The 15,074-nt window shown below is 50.5% G+C and overlaps 9 protein-coding genes across 9 annotated transcripts; 6 read left to right on the plus strand and 3 right to left on the minus strand.

The window, feature by feature from the left end:
- Positions 1-34: 34 nt before the first annotated feature.
- N7511_004977 (putative DNA repair protein Dds20/Mei5) lies at positions 35-846 on the plus strand (the record flags this gene model as incomplete). The annotated part of the gene is made up of 2 exons (XM_057127402.1): positions 35-688; positions 754-846. The coding sequence occupies 2 exons, from the start codon at positions 35-37 to the stop codon at positions 844-846; spliced, it is 747 nt and encodes a 248-aa protein (XP_056986292.1).
- A 260-nt stretch (positions 847-1,106) lies between these two features.
- Positions 1,107-2,195, plus strand: N7511_004978 (uncharacterized protein; the record flags this gene model as incomplete). The annotated part of the gene is made up of 1 exon (XM_057127403.1): positions 1,107-2,195. One exon carries the CDS (start codon positions 1,107-1,109, stop codon positions 2,193-2,195), a length of 1,089 nt encoding a protein of 362 aa, XP_056986293.1.
- Positions 2,196-2,351: 156 nt separating this feature from the next.
- N7511_004979 (uncharacterized protein) lies at positions 2,352-3,034 on the plus strand (the record flags this gene model as incomplete). The annotated part of the gene is made up of 2 exons (XM_057127404.1): positions 2,352-2,633; positions 2,687-3,034. The coding sequence occupies 2 exons, from the start codon at positions 2,352-2,354 to the stop codon at positions 3,032-3,034; spliced, it is 630 nt and encodes a 209-aa protein (XP_056986294.1).
- Positions 3,035-3,365: 331 nt separating this feature from the next.
- Positions 3,366-5,074, plus strand: N7511_004980 (putative MFS allantoate transporter; the record flags this gene model as incomplete). The annotated part of the gene is made up of 4 exons (XM_057127405.1): positions 3,366-3,539; positions 3,598-3,628; positions 3,688-3,972; positions 4,044-5,074. 4 exons carry the CDS (start codon positions 3,366-3,368, stop codon positions 5,072-5,074), a joined length of 1,521 nt encoding a protein of 506 aa, XP_056986295.1.
- Positions 5,075-5,265: 191 nt separating this feature from the next.
- On the minus strand, positions 5,266-5,790 carry N7511_004981 (uncharacterized protein; the record flags this gene model as incomplete). The annotated part of the gene is made up of 1 exon (XM_057127406.1): positions 5,266-5,790. One exon carries the CDS (start codon positions 5,788-5,790, stop codon positions 5,266-5,268), a length of 525 nt encoding a protein of 174 aa, XP_056986296.1.
- A 752-nt stretch (positions 5,791-6,542) lies between these two features.
- N7511_004982 (Zn(II)2Cys6 transcription factor domain-containing protein) lies at positions 6,543-8,332 on the plus strand (the record flags this gene model as incomplete). Its single annotated transcript, XM_057127407.1, has 2 exons — positions 6,543-6,619; positions 6,670-8,332. The coding sequence occupies 2 exons, from the start codon at positions 6,543-6,545 to the stop codon at positions 8,330-8,332; spliced, it is 1,740 nt and encodes a 579-aa protein (XP_056986297.1).
- Positions 8,333-8,569: 237 nt separating this feature from the next.
- On the minus strand, positions 8,570-10,204 carry N7511_004983 (uncharacterized protein; the record flags this gene model as incomplete). Its single annotated transcript, XM_057127408.1, has 4 exons — positions 8,570-8,708; positions 8,774-9,359; positions 9,413-9,885; positions 9,951-10,204. The coding sequence occupies 4 exons, from the start codon at positions 10,202-10,204 to the stop codon at positions 8,570-8,572; spliced, it is 1,452 nt and encodes a 483-aa protein (XP_056986298.1).
- A 269-nt stretch (positions 10,205-10,473) lies between these two features.
- On the minus strand, positions 10,474-12,664 carry N7511_004984 (Kelch motif domain protein; the record flags this gene model as incomplete). The annotated part of the gene is made up of 3 exons (XM_057127409.1): positions 10,474-12,284; positions 12,350-12,436; positions 12,490-12,664. 3 exons carry the CDS (start codon positions 12,662-12,664, stop codon positions 10,474-10,476), a joined length of 2,073 nt encoding a protein of 690 aa, XP_056986299.1.
- Positions 12,665-13,155: 491 nt separating this feature from the next.
- N7511_004985 (WD40 repeat domain-containing protein) lies at positions 13,156-15,024 on the plus strand (the record flags this gene model as incomplete). The annotated part of the gene is made up of 1 exon (XM_057127410.1): positions 13,156-15,024. One exon carries the CDS (start codon positions 13,156-13,158, stop codon positions 15,022-15,024), a length of 1,869 nt encoding a protein of 622 aa, XP_056986300.1.
- Positions 15,025-15,074: the final 50 nt, after the last annotated feature.

The raw sequence follows: 15,074 nt of genomic DNA on the forward strand, positions 1-15,074 counted from the left end.
AACACACACCTCGATCAACTGTAATCATTGCAACATGGCCCAACCCCCAAGCAAGCGTCGTCGTGTCGATGCAGCCGCCACTCTATCCAAACCATTCAAGTCGCCAATGCGCAGGCCGGTCCCAACCGCAGCCACATCACCAGCTACACCCGTCGCGGCCAAGACCTTCAATGACACCCCAACACTAGCTTCGAGATTATCGATCTCCGATACACCTACCAACCCACCTTCTACAGAGAATAGACAATCTACCATCCGTCCGCTCTCAACTCCGACCCGCTTCCGTAGTTCCGACCCGGACATTCTCGCTCTCCAAAAACAACAACGCGTCATTCAATCGCGAATAGCCTCCCTCCGCACGAACCTCGATACTGCAGCTCAAGCCCTTCAACTCGAATCCTCAACCAAGGATACTGAACTCGAAGGTTTGATTGTCAAATGGCGGCGAATTAGCCAGGACGCGGCGGATGAGGCCTTCGTCGGTGCTCAGGCGCGGGTTAATAAAATGGGGGGTATGAAGGCTTGGAAGAGGCATTCCAAGCGGGATGCGACGCGATGGGAAGAAGACGAGGAGACACGGGAGATTGAACATGTTGACGAGGAAGAAGAGGAGTATCGTAATCTGGGCGGCTTGTCGGAGATGTTGGAAGGAAGGAAGATTATTGAGCGAGGCACGGAGAGCGATGAGGTGAGTCCTAATTATTGCTTTTTCTTTTTTTGCGACCGTTTTGAGTCGTTGCTCATTTTTACTAGGAATTCTGTATGGGATATATGCTCCAGACTTTGAATATTGACCCTAAACTGATTGGGTATGATGTGGTGGCTCAGCGATGGATCAAGGATTGATGCGATATCGAAAGGACTGGACTAGAATGACTAATGACTATGCACTATACCTGATATCCAACACGCAACATGCTATATACTACATCTAATGTTCTCCGTTCTCCCACTCTGCTCTCTTAGGCTCTTTTTATACTTCGACTGGAGGCCGCATACACCTTCCTATTCAGGATAATCCCCCCGCATGTCTGCTCGGCGGAACTCAACTCCATGCATTCACACCTCCGCACCTCCACATATTTCATACATGTCAATGCTTCTGCATGTCGCGCCCCAAACATAGAGACATAGCCTGTGCCCGCTGTTTCCGCCTCAAGCGGAAATGTGACCATGCAAAGCCCTCCTGTGGGGAATGTCGCCGCAAAGGCGCCGAGTGCTTGCCGGCCAGATCTCGAAAGTCGGGCGAGAACATTACCATCCCGCTGGAGTATTTGAGGCAGCTGGAAGAGCGGGTGGCTGAGATGGATCGTCGGTCTAGCACTACCGAAACTTATGTGGAGATGTGTGATGCTGGTGTTCAGACTGATATGGGGGATCTTCATACATCCAGTGATCCAACTTTCTTTTTGACTGGCCAGCATTTGAATGCAGAGGATGATGCGTCTCTGATGCTGTTGTCTGGATTACAGTCTCCATATCAACGATTCATTCGATCACCGTTATCTTGCTCGTCGGATCCATTGTCTTTTTTGACCAATGCAACATTCGACTTTCCGTGGATGGATACCGCACCCCCATTCTCATTGACTGATAGCTCGAACTGGTTAAAAGAGCAATACACTAATGTCTACTTTTCGGTCACACATCGCGAATGGCCCTTCCTAAACGAGACTGCTTGGAAGTCATGGCATAACGAAGTCATTATAGACGGTCAGCATGAATGGCGACAATTCTTTTTAAACATTGTCTATGCAATCGGCGCATCTCTTTGCAGCACAATTCAGCGAGACCCTTCACACTCAATCCGTTCGAAAGAGTTCTATGCGTCGGCAATGCGATATTACCCGCACGTCGTGGGGCATTCATCTATGGCTCTACAGATTCAGGCCTCGTTGCTCATGATTCTTTATGCATTACACTCTCCTTCTTCCGAGGAGATTACGACTAGTGTTGCTTCGATCGTCCCGTTCTGTACGGCTGCCATGGCAGAAATCCGAAAGCATGCGTCGATCTGCCGAGAAACCGGGTCGATAACTGAGGCTGATGAGGTTCTATCAGAGAAGATGTTCATCACATGCTACATGCTGAATGAAATTATTGTGTCTGGATGGGATCGACCTGTATCAGCTGCCTATAGAGTTGTCGACGATGATGTGAGTCATCCGGACCTTTGCATGCCCCTTTCCAATTAGTTGAATCGACTGACGATAGTATAGATGTGCATTCTAGGCGACACACTCCAGCCACTCCACGACATAAGCCCTGCTTTAAGCCATCTCTTCCGTCTCCGCAAGATTCAAGCAAGGATCAGAAGATCGAAAGAGCACTGGCCTCAAAGCCCACTTCTCATGCAGGACAAGAACCACATCTCTTCCTCCTCTTTTAAATCAGCACTCGACATCTGGCGACAGGATATTCCCCGATATGGATCCAATAATGTCCAATACGGCTATCTGCACCCTATGTGGATGCGAAAGCTGTACGATTACAGCCTCTTGATACTAATGGAAGGGAAAAGGAACTTTGTCGAGGATGGAGTAGAAGAATTCCTTGCTGCGATTGTCGATGTCTGTATCAACTTCCGAATACTACAGGAAGAGGGCCATGTCATGTGTTATACCTGGTCTGCGGTACGTATCAATGCCCATCTGTGGGGACTAGTGGCTAATCCTTGGATCCATAGCTCGTCTTCCAGTTCCGCGCCGGAATTATGCTTTTGTATGTTGCCTGGGCAACAAAGTCTATGGCTGATACCCGCAAAGCCATTGATGCTTGTGCGATGAACTTGGCTGGCTTTGTAGACCGTGGAACGGATGCGATGCCCTATATGCGGGTTTATGAGTTCCTTAGACAAAAGGTCCTGTGGACTGCTGGTGTAGATGAACCCGAGAACGATAATCTGCTGTTGTTGGAAGAGGCTGAAACCCATCTAGAGAAGTTAAAGAAGGGGTATTTACATCGAGCGGTGCTGAGGATGGTTGAAGATATTATGTATGCGGGAACTATCCAGCCATTTCCCGAGGAAGTCTAGCTATACAGCCATAGGCAATCGAGGCATAGCCATAGCCTCTCTAAATGCCGAGGACTTTTATACTTATCGCGGAGTATTGTCCGCTTGCCTATGAACCAATCATGCCCAGCTGCTCCATTCCCCTCAGTTGCATCTCCTATCACTTGTCTATCATGCTCGATTAGTTGATCCCCCGTTTCTGCAGCTTCATGCTTATCTACTTGGCAGCGATAACACCTGGAAAGTCGAGCCTTTTGCCAGGGCTTAAAAGCCCGGCATTGGAATGTAACTGTGGGATGTGTTTCAGTTCACTTTGACCCCAATCCCCAACCCCAATTGGCCCGATTCCATCATGGAGACAGATACCAAAGCGAACTATCCCACCGAGGAGAAAAATGTTGCGCTCGGTGAGACTCACGATATTGGTGCCAACTTGTTCCTCGAGGCTGAACAGCTCTCGGCCGAGGAGTTGGAGACTGAGGGTGCCGAAGTTCTCCGTATCCTCGACTGGCGCATTATGCCTATTGTCTGTTTACCCCGTGTTGAACAGGAGATTGATTGGTTTTAACATGTCCATGCTATAGCTCTATGTGACATACGTTATACAATTCCTTGGTGAGTCAACCTCAATCGAAACATTGACCCTGTTCGTCGAACTCACCGCTTGATATCAGACAAACTATCCCTCAACTATGCCTCGGCCTATTCGTTAATTCCAGATCTCGGCCTCGAAGGTCAGCGATACTCATGGGTCGCAGCAATCTTTAACTTCGGCTATCTATTCTGGGCCCTTCCAGCAAACCTCTTGATCCAACGATTACCCATCGCAAAGTATATGGGCGGTATGCTTCTCATCTGGAGTGTTCTGGTGATTGCACATATCGGCGCGAAGAACTATGCCGGAATCTTGGTATTGAGATTCTTACTGGGCATGGCTGAAGCGGGTGTCAGTCCTTGTAGTATGTGATGCTGTCTCCTTTACAACTCTACAGACTGGCAATGCCTTGACTAATACGCAGCTATCATCCAGTGATGAATCTCACGTCCATGTTCTACAAACGCTCCGAACAGCCTCTACGCATGGCTATCTGGCTCAGCGCAAATGGAATGGCCACAATGGTCGGCGCCTTGTTGGGCTTTGGCCTGGGTCATTCTGACAGTACCACTCTACGCAGCTGGCAGCTGATTTTCCTGACGATCGGGTTGATGAACTTCGTCACTGCCTGTGTTTTCCTCTGGCTTATGCCCGATTCGCCGAGTTCCGCGCGCTTCCTTTCGCACCGTCAACGTGTCATCGCCGTGCAGCGTGTCGCCGAGAATATGATTGGCGTCAAGACCAAAGAGATCAAACCCAGGCAGGCATTGGAGAATCTTTATGATGTCAAAGTTCTTTGCTGTGCCGGTATTGGTATTGCGTGTGGTGTGATCAACGGTGGTGTTTCAAACTTTGCCTCTGCTCTGATCAAGGGCTTTGGGTTTGATGGGATTTACGCGACGTTGCTTCAGTTGCCGACTGGTGCGTTTGAGGCGGCCATTGTTCCCATTTGTGGTATTGTGGCTACTTATGTTAAGGACTCACGGTGTATTGTTCTCGCTGTTGTGTGTCTCATTCCATTTGCTGGTCTTCTGGGAATCAGGTTTACTGATCTGGACCACCGCTGGACCCTGGTTGGGTGTACCTGGCTGCAGTATATTGTTGGTGCTCCGGTGATTGTCTGCTGGAATATTCTTGCTACCAATGTTGCTGGGCACACGAAACGTGCTGTAGCAAATGGTCTCTGGTTCATGTTGTATGCTGCCGGTAATGTCGCCGGTGCTAATATCTTCTTCGCTCGCGAGGCTCCACGATACTACTCGGCTCTTGCGGGGCTACTTATCTGCTATGCGGGTATTATTGTGCTATCCGCCATAGCTTATGTGTCTATGAGGTGGGAGAATACGCGAAGAGATGCAGCCATCGATCTGTCCACATCCGAGGGCGATGTTGCCTCCCAGGCAATCTTGGATGGATTCAAGGACATGACAGACAGGCAGTCGAAACATTTCCGGTATGCGCTTTGAAGCGATTTACACAGAAGTTTTAGTCTGAGAGGTTATACATAGTAATAAATTCAATTGCTTTCGATTCATGCATCATTACAAGAGGGTCAATTACATTTCCGTTTAGTGTCTATAGTATCACATTATCATCCCATACGAAAGGCATATGCATCGCTTTCTTCCAGCACACGTAAAATCCAGTTATGTTCGAATCAAGACGCTCTTCGAGCAACAACCGCAATTTCATAAGGCGTCAATCCAATATCATCCAAAACGCTCAAATCAGAGAAAGTAGAGTTGCTAAAGCAGGGTTCATAATCGGGCCAGTCTACCCTCGGCCCCAGCCATACGATCATTTGAACGGCTTTATCGCCGTATGAATCAATATATTTGGTGATTAACTTGGGGTCGCGTGGGTAGACGAACATCCACGCCTTGGCTTGTTGAGCGCTGGGATAGAGGCCCCACCCTCCACCAACGACGTTCATGTTTTCCTCGGCGATGTACCGGTTGATTGTTGAAGTCACTTCCACTCCCTGGACTGACACATTTTGATTGGAATATGTGAGGAGGCCTTCGAGGAGACCTGAGCCGCTGCCGATTGAGATGGTGAAATGGGGGCTCCTGGGAAGGATTGAGATCAGATGGGCGATCAATGTGCTGGATATTCCCAAACAGCAATCTGGAAACCTTTCTGGCACTGGCCCAAGCTGGTTTGATAACTGAGACAAGTCCATGTTGAATGTCTGGACACTGTTGAGCTGGGAGACAAAATTATATTCGGGGCGGATTTACTAAGGACCGGAGTATAGACTGACATGAAGCTCGAAGATGCAGTTTGCTGTCCTGCCTTGAGATATTCGGACCAAGCTAGATATCACAGGCCCCATAATATTCTTTAGAGAGGCTATGTCGTTGTCCTGGGACATTCGAAAGGGAGTTAAATGTATAAGAAAAGAAAAATGGATACTACAAAAATTTTCGACAACTAAAGTTGGTGTGACTGTAGAACGAAAAGAGCACCATGTCAGTATTCCATCTAGCCATAAGTCTCAAATGAATAGAATGTGGCAACTGACATGTCGAAGTAGTTCGATGTTGGTCCTTATTCTGGCTTGATGCCTGACATTCGAGGCTTCACAGTGCGGTCTTTACCGCCTTTCTTACCGCTTTCTGTGCCCTATACTCACGCTCAACGGCTGTTAGTGAAATTCTATTTTGTACTAAAATCATACCAAAAAGACGTCGAAAACGATTCAAATACTAGAAAGCAAATAGCAAAATCATAGTAAAAAGAACTGTCTACTATAAGAAACCCCTATCGCTAAACTGTGTAAGAGTAAGCTATTGACGGCAGAATACAGGGCTGTTTGAGCTGATGTCAACTGCCGTAGACAGGCCAAGGTGGGGATCTCGAGAATCCACAGCGCCCTGTCAGATCTCAAAGCCTCAACATGATCCAACTTCCAAGCTGAAATGGAGTCACACAATGAAAGCCAACCGGACAATACCACCCAGAGGCCGCATTGGCAGTTCCAAGTCCCGATTCGGCTGTAAAACCTGCAAGTAAGTCCAGTCCGGCCACTATATCTGACACAACCTAACCATTGTGACAGGATCCGACGTGTGAAATGCGGGGAAGAAAGGCCGAGTTGTTTCCGGTGCACGAGTACAGGCCGGAAATGTGACTTTGAGAGCAATGTGACTGGAACTAGCACGTCGCCTCCTACGCCGTCCACGTCTACTTCGCTCGTTCCATGTCCGGGTCACACCCTCTCCTCGTCGCCTGATTCAGGGTGGCGGGAACGGCGGGCTTTTGAGTATTACTTTCAACATGCTGCGCAGTATATGTCTGGTGGTCTGGGCATTGATTTCTGGACTGGTGTTGTTCCGCAGATTTGCCGTACTGAGCCGGCCGTGTGGGATGCTATTATTGCCATCAGTGCTTTGTTTGAATACCCAGAGCAGTGCCTGGACTTCACATTTTTGAGACATAAGCAGAAGGATGCTCACCTGCTCAAGCAATCCCAGAAAGAAGCTCTGTTGTGGTACTCGCGTTCTATCTCCAGCATCCACGCCCAGATCGAGCGTGGCGGTGCCGATCCTTACATTGCACTTATTAGCTGTGTACTGTTTATCTGCGTGGAAACCATTCAAGGACGTATGGAAGAGGCTTTACAGCTTCTCAGACAAGGATTGGGTCTAATATTAGATCTCCGTGCCAAAGCCTTTTCCGGGACAGTCTCTGCTACCAAAGCTGCACTTCTAGAGGACACAATCATCCCCCTGTTCTTGCGCCTGAACACCATTGCTCTGACCATATCAGGCACTCAGCCGAGCGAGCTATTTTCTTTTGAGACCAATAAGGATGATGGGTTCACAGCACTCGGGTCTGCTCGGCAGGCTATAACCTCCTTGGGCGCGGAGTGCATCCTCTTCAAACGAGATGCGGAAGTTCACCTCTCCGCCAATAGCTGTGATGTCTGTGTGAGCGATGACCTGTTTCTCAAACAACAATCCTTACAAGCCCGGCTAGCGCGCTGGAAGAGTTCATACACAAATCTCTGTCGAAGCCTTCGTCAGAAATCGCCAATCGCGCTCGAATATCCTGTACATACCGAGCCGACCCTGCTTACCTATCACGCCGCTGCATCGATATATGTTTCAGGTAGTCTGACAAAACATGAAAACATCTATGACAATTTTCTGGATGATTTCCTGGTAATTGTTGACCAATCTAGTCTTACGCTGGATTCCTTGGAGAAGCTGAATGGTGCACAGCCGCCATTTACCTTCGAGATGGGGGTTGGACTTCCATTGTTCGTGGCTGCTACCAAATGTCGCCATCCAGGATTGCGTCGAAGGGCCCTGCAATTGCTGAAACGGGCACCACCAGTGCAGGGCTTCTATAAATGCCCGCCTGTTACTGCTCTGGCTGAGCACCTTGTGCAGGTGGAAGAGGGTCACAGTATTGCGTTGAATCAAGCAGTTGGATGGGATGCTGCTGCTGAAATTGCTGCCATGATTGCGTCTTCACAGGAGCGGATCTCTAGTGAGGAAAGGACACCCCTTTCGCTACTCATTCCTGAGGAGGCTCGAATCTGTGACACTGGTGTTTTCCGACTCAGGGATGGCCTTCCTTATGATGTCTCTAAGGAGAATGTTATGAAATGGAATCCTGGTCCAGAGCAACTTTTCATGACACTCAGAAGACTTCGACGCAATCCTGCTACTGCTGCATGGGAGGTGATTTGTGATTGTATACCTATGAGATTTTGACAATGAACAGGGATCGAGCCATGTGCTTCTGTTGAACTGAAGAATGTGACGCCTACAAACCCAGCAGAATCAGAGTCTACCTACAAAAGATGGCTTGCATCACGATAGGATGAGCGCACTCTACAAAGCCCAATAAACAGAGATGAAACGTCAGATATATTCAAAATCCCTCGTCGCCATTCTAGTGCCATAGCTATCCCAGGCTGTCCCAGACAGCCCTTAAATCAAATTCGCCCATCAAGCCTTCTCAATCAGTTGCTCAAAGATCTGGCCAATAGCCTTGGCACTCTTCTTCGGCATTCTCTTCTGGTCATTCTCATAGTCGACAAAAGTCACACCAAAGCGAGTCTCGTAGCCCTCGGCCCATTCAAAGTTGCTGGAAGAAAATAAAGGTTAGCATCATATCATAGCACCATCGAATTCTATCAGAGATAAACATACTCCATAAGACTCCAAGCCATGTATGCTCGCACATTAACACCGTCGTGGGTATAAGCATCCGCCATGGCACCGATGTAATCTTTGAAGTATTGCACTCGGAACTCATCGTTGAGCAGCTCGTCAAGCGGCATGTCGTTCTCTCCAAGAACACTGGTACCGTTCTCGGTAACGTAGATCTTGGGATACCCATAGCGCTCACTGAGCCACTTGAGAAGCTTGCGGAAGCCCAACGCACATGGCCGCAGCCACGGGGATTGTGTGATGGGTCCAATGCTTTTACCGTTCTTATCTTCGAGGAGGAGCTCTAGATTACCAGCGACGTCGTCCAACTCTGGCTTGCCTGTCTTGGCGCGGATGTAGTTCGCACAGTAATGGTTCATACCGTAAAAGTCGTTGCTACCGTGCACTAGGGCAATATCTTCGGTGGTCCAGGTTGGTAGACGGTCGCCGAGCTGCTTGATCATACTGTCTGGGTACTTGCCGTGGTAGATTGGATCGGCGAACCATGAAATGGCAAATTCAATCTTGCGATCGCAGGCTTCGACGTCGGCAGGGTTCTCAGGGTCCCAAGGTTCAGCCCAGTCGCCTTTGATTTATGTTAGCAATGAAAGAGGCTGCGCTAGAGGGAGGAGTGTGTACCATTCAGCGTGATGCCAATCTCGCCGCCATCCCGCTCCTTGAATTCATCCCGGTATATCTTCACAGCAGCGCCATGAGCGACCAACAAACTATGACCAACAATCCACTGCTCAGTTGAGCTATCTCCCACTGGGCTCTTGGTACGGTCGCTTGTGTGACCAGGGGCGAAAGAACCATTGTTGTATCCAAGAACACTGCTGCACCAAGGCTCGTTGAAGGTAATCCAGTATTTGACCTTGGATCCGAATGCCTCAAACACCACACGAGCATAGTTTGCGAAGTCGGCAACAAACTCGTCCTTGTTTAGAAGTCCACCATAGCGTTTGTCCAGCGCATCCGGGAGATCCCAGTGGAACAGAGTTATCATCGGTGTGATTCCCGCCGCATGGAGGTCATCTACAAACTTGACGTAGAAGTCCAGGCCTTTCTGGTTGATGGGATCATTGCGACCGCCGAGGGGTATAATGCGGGACCTATTGTGGCGTCCAGCCGATATTAGTTGACAGGGGTTGGAGATAGAGGCTTAGGTACGGCGCACCATGATAGCGAGAATCGGTATGCCGAAGCACCACACTCTTTCAACAAGGCAATGTCCTCGTGTGTTCGATGGTACGAGTCGCATGCTACCTCTCCGGATCCCCCGCCCGCGATCTTACCGGGGATCTTACAAAACGTATCCCAAATCGAAGGGGCACGACCATCTTCATTGACAGCTCCTTCAATTTGGTAGGAGGCTGTCGCAAAGCCCCAGACAAAATCCGAGGGTAGGGTGGATTGCTCAACGGATCCCATGGTGTAAATGTAGACCGAGTGCTGGAAGATTGAGCGCACCCCAAGATATATGTAGCCTCATATTTGAAACAAAGCACTAAGCAAATAAAAAGCTTCCTTATTCGTGACAGGACTGATCTCCGCGACCCGGAGGAGACGCCGCGCCGAGAGCGTCGGGAGGCTCCACCCGGTTGGACGGGCCGTTCACCGCCAAACGTTTGATATTGAACCATCGACTATCTTCCCCCGACTCCGGACTAGCATGCGTGCCCCATTCGTGTTTCAGGGTTTCATAAAATCTCCATTTCTTCGTCGTCCGAGTCCATCTCAGACTCGTCGGCTGTCGAGCCAAGCCGTAAGAGTGAAGTCTTGGAAGGATCATGCGCTCCAATTGCGCTCACCACTTCTAGCTCAGACCCTGAGACGATACTAGCATCCGTGTCTACAATCTCACACAACTCAATCAAACTGCGGTGGCTGAGAGACTTGAACCCGTCGGTTCGAACCACACGACCCCAGTAGATCTGACAGAATCGCTCAGCGCGGCGTTTCAGCCAATGCTCATTGGTCCGCCCGGCACGCTCCCAGACAATAGCTGCGTTGTGCACATCAAGCTCGCGGCTCAATCGATTCACACAGAGCAGGCGCAGCTTCGGCATGTCATAAAGGTTGGCCATGACCAGCATACCTGCCACATCAATGGCACTGGATGGGTAGTCTGAGTGACCTGCAATACTGTCTGTGTACAAGTAGTAGAGGAAGGCCCGAACAACCGAGTAGGGTTCCGGGATATGCATTCGCTTAGTGTGGTACTCGGCCATCTGCGCAGAGTACAGCCGCTTGAAATGTGGCCATCGGAGTTGTAGAAAGAGTCGATGCACATGAATAGGCTCCGAAGTCGATGGATCAACTTCCACAAAGGTGGGTGCAGCGTTGGTTGGTGATTCAATCGGCTCATTTTCCAGTTCATCCGAGTTGGAACAGTCCCAATCATCACGGATTGCAGTAATGACAAAATCAGTACCACTGCCTGACTCGGGTGGATGATCAAACACAGCGGCGAGATCGGCACCAAGTCCGGAAACTTGGGAGCCCATTGGATCAGAAGGCCAGGGTGCATCCTGCTCGGGAGCATCCGCCGACAATCCGTTCCCTAGCAAGCCATACTTCTCCAAATCAATGGTGAGGACTTCACTCATCTGGTTCTCATCACTACTTCCGGGCACGCCCTCAATACTACACCCCAGCAGCCATGCCTTCGTTCCCGCCTCGTTTATCGTACAGTAGTGCCATCGGTAGCCGGGCCGAAAGATCTCTTGTCCGTCAGCCACTCGCTGCCAACGTAGTGAGTTAAGCTCCAGAGCGGATAGGTTGCAGTCATGCGACCGGACAGTCTCCGACGGTGTGATTAGATCGAGCAGCACACCGGACACAAAGGATTGGAAATGGGTTCCGGAGAAGAGAGATGGAACATGGGGGCCAGAGTTAAACCGGACACAGGAGATAGTACCTGGAGCAATAGGTTTACGGCGACCAAGGTTGCGAACCTGCACACTGCCTGAGTTTGCAGCATAGGATCGCGGAGACATCTGATGTAAAGGACTGCTTGGAATAGAGTCTGGGTAATGAGCAGTCGGAAGATTAAAGCCCAGGGAATTGACACTACCTTGGAGATTGGTGCTTCCGGTCAATGACGGGGATCCTTTGAGGTCGAGCCACCAAATGTCGGTCGTTCGCTCCATATCGGGTCCTAATCCACCAAATATCCAGAGTCGCGTTCCCCATACCCAGGCAATATGATCGAAACGGGCAGTAAAGCTCCAGGTTCGAGACCAGGTCCAAGTTTGAAGATCCAGATAAGTTAAGTCGTCTAGGATGAGGTTCTTCTCTCCTATTAATCCACCTGCAATGAATAGCTTTTCTCCATGAATCACGGCGGCATGCCTTGCCCGTCCACGCGGTGTGGGGCCACGGATTTCTGGAATTGACCAGGTGAAGGTATTCAAATCGAGAATGACGACGTCAGCGAGATACTTGCGGTGTTCATTTTCTCCTCCGAATACAATCAACTTGTCGCCTTGATACAAGGATGCAGTATGACCTGTTCAAAAGGGCGCGTATTAGAATGCCGAGTGTCAATACGGACGGACGAGACAATTAGCATACCCATGCGCACTCCGGGGATATCTCCATAATTGTCGACGAGCTCCCACTCCAAGGTCTCCAAGTCCAGCTTGAGCACATGGTTGTAGACTAGTAAAAATTAGTGCTTCAATATTGCGAGGTCATGCGACAGAAAAGTTGACCTTCATCGGTGTATTGATCAAACCCGCCAAAGGCATATATTCGGTCATTGCTGCAATACGTCACCGAGGCATTTACCAGACAGGCCGGGACATGACCGCGGGACTTCTTGATAGTCGGACGATAGTCAGTCTGGCGAGGTGCCGGGCTTACTGGCATCAAAAAAGCGTCCTGCATGTGTGCCAGAGTGCAGGAGATCAGATTAGAGATCCTCGAAGATCCCAGAGGAGGTCGTGCGAGTGGGTCTTGGTGGGACTGTCAAGCGTGCGGAGGTGTCTGCCGTCAAGGTGCAAATTGAAGCTCACCAACCTCGAGTGGCAATCGCCTCGACAAATGAGAAACTGAACGACGGGACATGAATCTCGTCTTTGTCGCGAGAAGATCAAATCAGCGATGTCATGTCCCAAAAGGGGAAGGCGTCACCTGGGTAACTCTGAGTCAGCAGAATACTGCCAAGGCGGAAAGTCAGGCGGAAGCCGTTGCTGAGCCAACCCAGCGAGGAAAAACAAAAGGAAGTATGAGCTTCTGCTGCTTCTCCCCTTCTCTTCCCTCACCACCATCGAAAAACCCTCGATTGTCTCTCCTATTCACTACTCCTAAAGTACTGCATTTCCTACTTGCATCTTGTATTGGGACTGGTCCCCATTGCATATACTTCATCTATCACTATGGCTTCTGTCACAGTGTCCACTCCGGTGAAGAGCCACCACGGACTCTTCTCCTCCAAGACTGCTGGCGGTCGTATTCCTCTGACCCCTTCGCCTAACCACCTGGCGAGCGGAACATCGTCTCCCTTCACTCCTCCTCACAAGGCCGAAGCTGGCCGTGGTCAAGCAAAGTCCGTCTACGGCGGCAACCTCTCTGCACACTTCGCCAAGTCCTCCGGCAAGTCTTCTGCGAAGGCCTCCGTTCAAAAGTCAAGCCGCTCCACATACCGTGAATCTCCCAAGTCGAACATTGCACGCATTCGCAAGTCGCCCAAGCACCTCGAGCTCGGTGTGTCCGACTGGACCTTGACCGGTGGTAGTGTCGCTGGCACCTCATCTCCTTCATCAAAGGAACGCCCTCGTCGGGAGATCCCAACCCGATCTCGCACAAACAAGACAACCGTTCGCATTTCTCACAACGCCGCTGACCGTTTCATCCCGAATCGGACTGCCAGTGAAGGTCTGGCTACCAGTGGTGCCGCCAAGCCCGAAGAGGGCCAGCGTCCCAAGAGCGGTGGTAGTGGTGGATCATCGGTCCTGTCTACAGCTGCTAGTGCGTTTGATATCGGTGCCCGTGGATCTGATGATGACTTGACTGCTGCTCTTGAGAATTTGGGCCTCGAAGACAATGAAGCCTCGACGTACTCTCGCCCGGCTCCAGATGCTGTTGCCTACAAGTCATCACTTGCTGATGCCTGTGGTGTGGGTCAGAACACTCGCATCCTAGCCTTCAAGCCTCCTCCCCCCGAGTCGTCAAAGCCCATTGATCTTCGTGCTCAGTACAACCGTCCTCTTCGTCCTGCCAAATCAAATGCTGCGCAGTTCCGCCGCCGTGTCCAAACTGCTCCTGAGCGCGTTCTTGATGCCCCTGGACTTTTGGATGACTATTATCTCAACTTGCTCGACTGGAGCTCTGGCAACCAGGTTGCCATTGGTCTCGAACGCAATGTCTATGTCTGGTCTGCTGAGTCTGGTTCGGTGAACTGTCTTTTGGAAACCTCTCCCGATACCTACATCAGCAGTGTGAAGTGGAGTGGTGATGGCGCTTACGTTGGTGTTGGCTTAGGTACCGGTGAAGTTCAGATCTGGGACGTTGAGGAGGGTACCAAGCTTCGCAGCATGTATGGCCACGACTCTCGTGTCGGTGTCATGGGTTGGAACAAGCACACTCTTTCCACTGGCGCTCGTAGTGGTCTTGTCTACAATCACGATGTCCGTATCGCTGACCACAAAGTTGCTGAGCTCGTCTCCCACACCTCTGAGGTCTGTGGTCTCGAATGGCGTGCCGACGGCGCTCAGCTTGCCACTGGTGGAAACGACAACCTCGTCAACATCTGGGATGCCCGCTCACTCAGCGCCCCCAAGTTCACCAAGACTAACCACCGTGCTGCTGTCAAGGCTCTTAGTTGGTGCCCTTGGCAATCAAACCTCCTCGCCACTGGCGGTGGATCGTACGATCGTCACATTCACTTCTGGAATACCACTACCGGTGCCCGTACCAACAGCATCGACACTGGTTCCCAGGTTACCTCTCTGCGCTGGAGCAACCACTACCGCGAGATCGTCAGCTCCAGCGGCTTCCCCGACAACTCCCTGAGCATTTGGAGCTACCCTACTCTGGTACGCAACGTTGAGATCCCGGCTCACGAGACCCGTGTTCTTCACAGTGCTATCAGCCCTGATGGTCAGATGCTGGCCACCACTGCCGCTGATGAGAGTCTCAAGTTCTGGAAGATCTTCGAGCGTAAAGCTGGTACCAGCGCCTCTGCTGCTCGTGAGGGTGGTGTTGGTAGCAAGGCCCAGATGACCAAGTCTATGACCATCCGCTAAGCGTCAGTTATTTCCTCTTTTTTTTTCTACTGCTCGATACCCCCGGTTCA

Source organism: Penicillium nucicola, assembly GCF_028828085.1.
Source record: "Penicillium nucicola strain IBT 29836 chromosome Unknown utg000003l, whole genome shotgun sequence".
Taxonomy (NCBI): Eukaryota; Fungi; Ascomycota; class Eurotiomycetes; order Eurotiales; family Aspergillaceae; genus Penicillium; species Penicillium nucicola.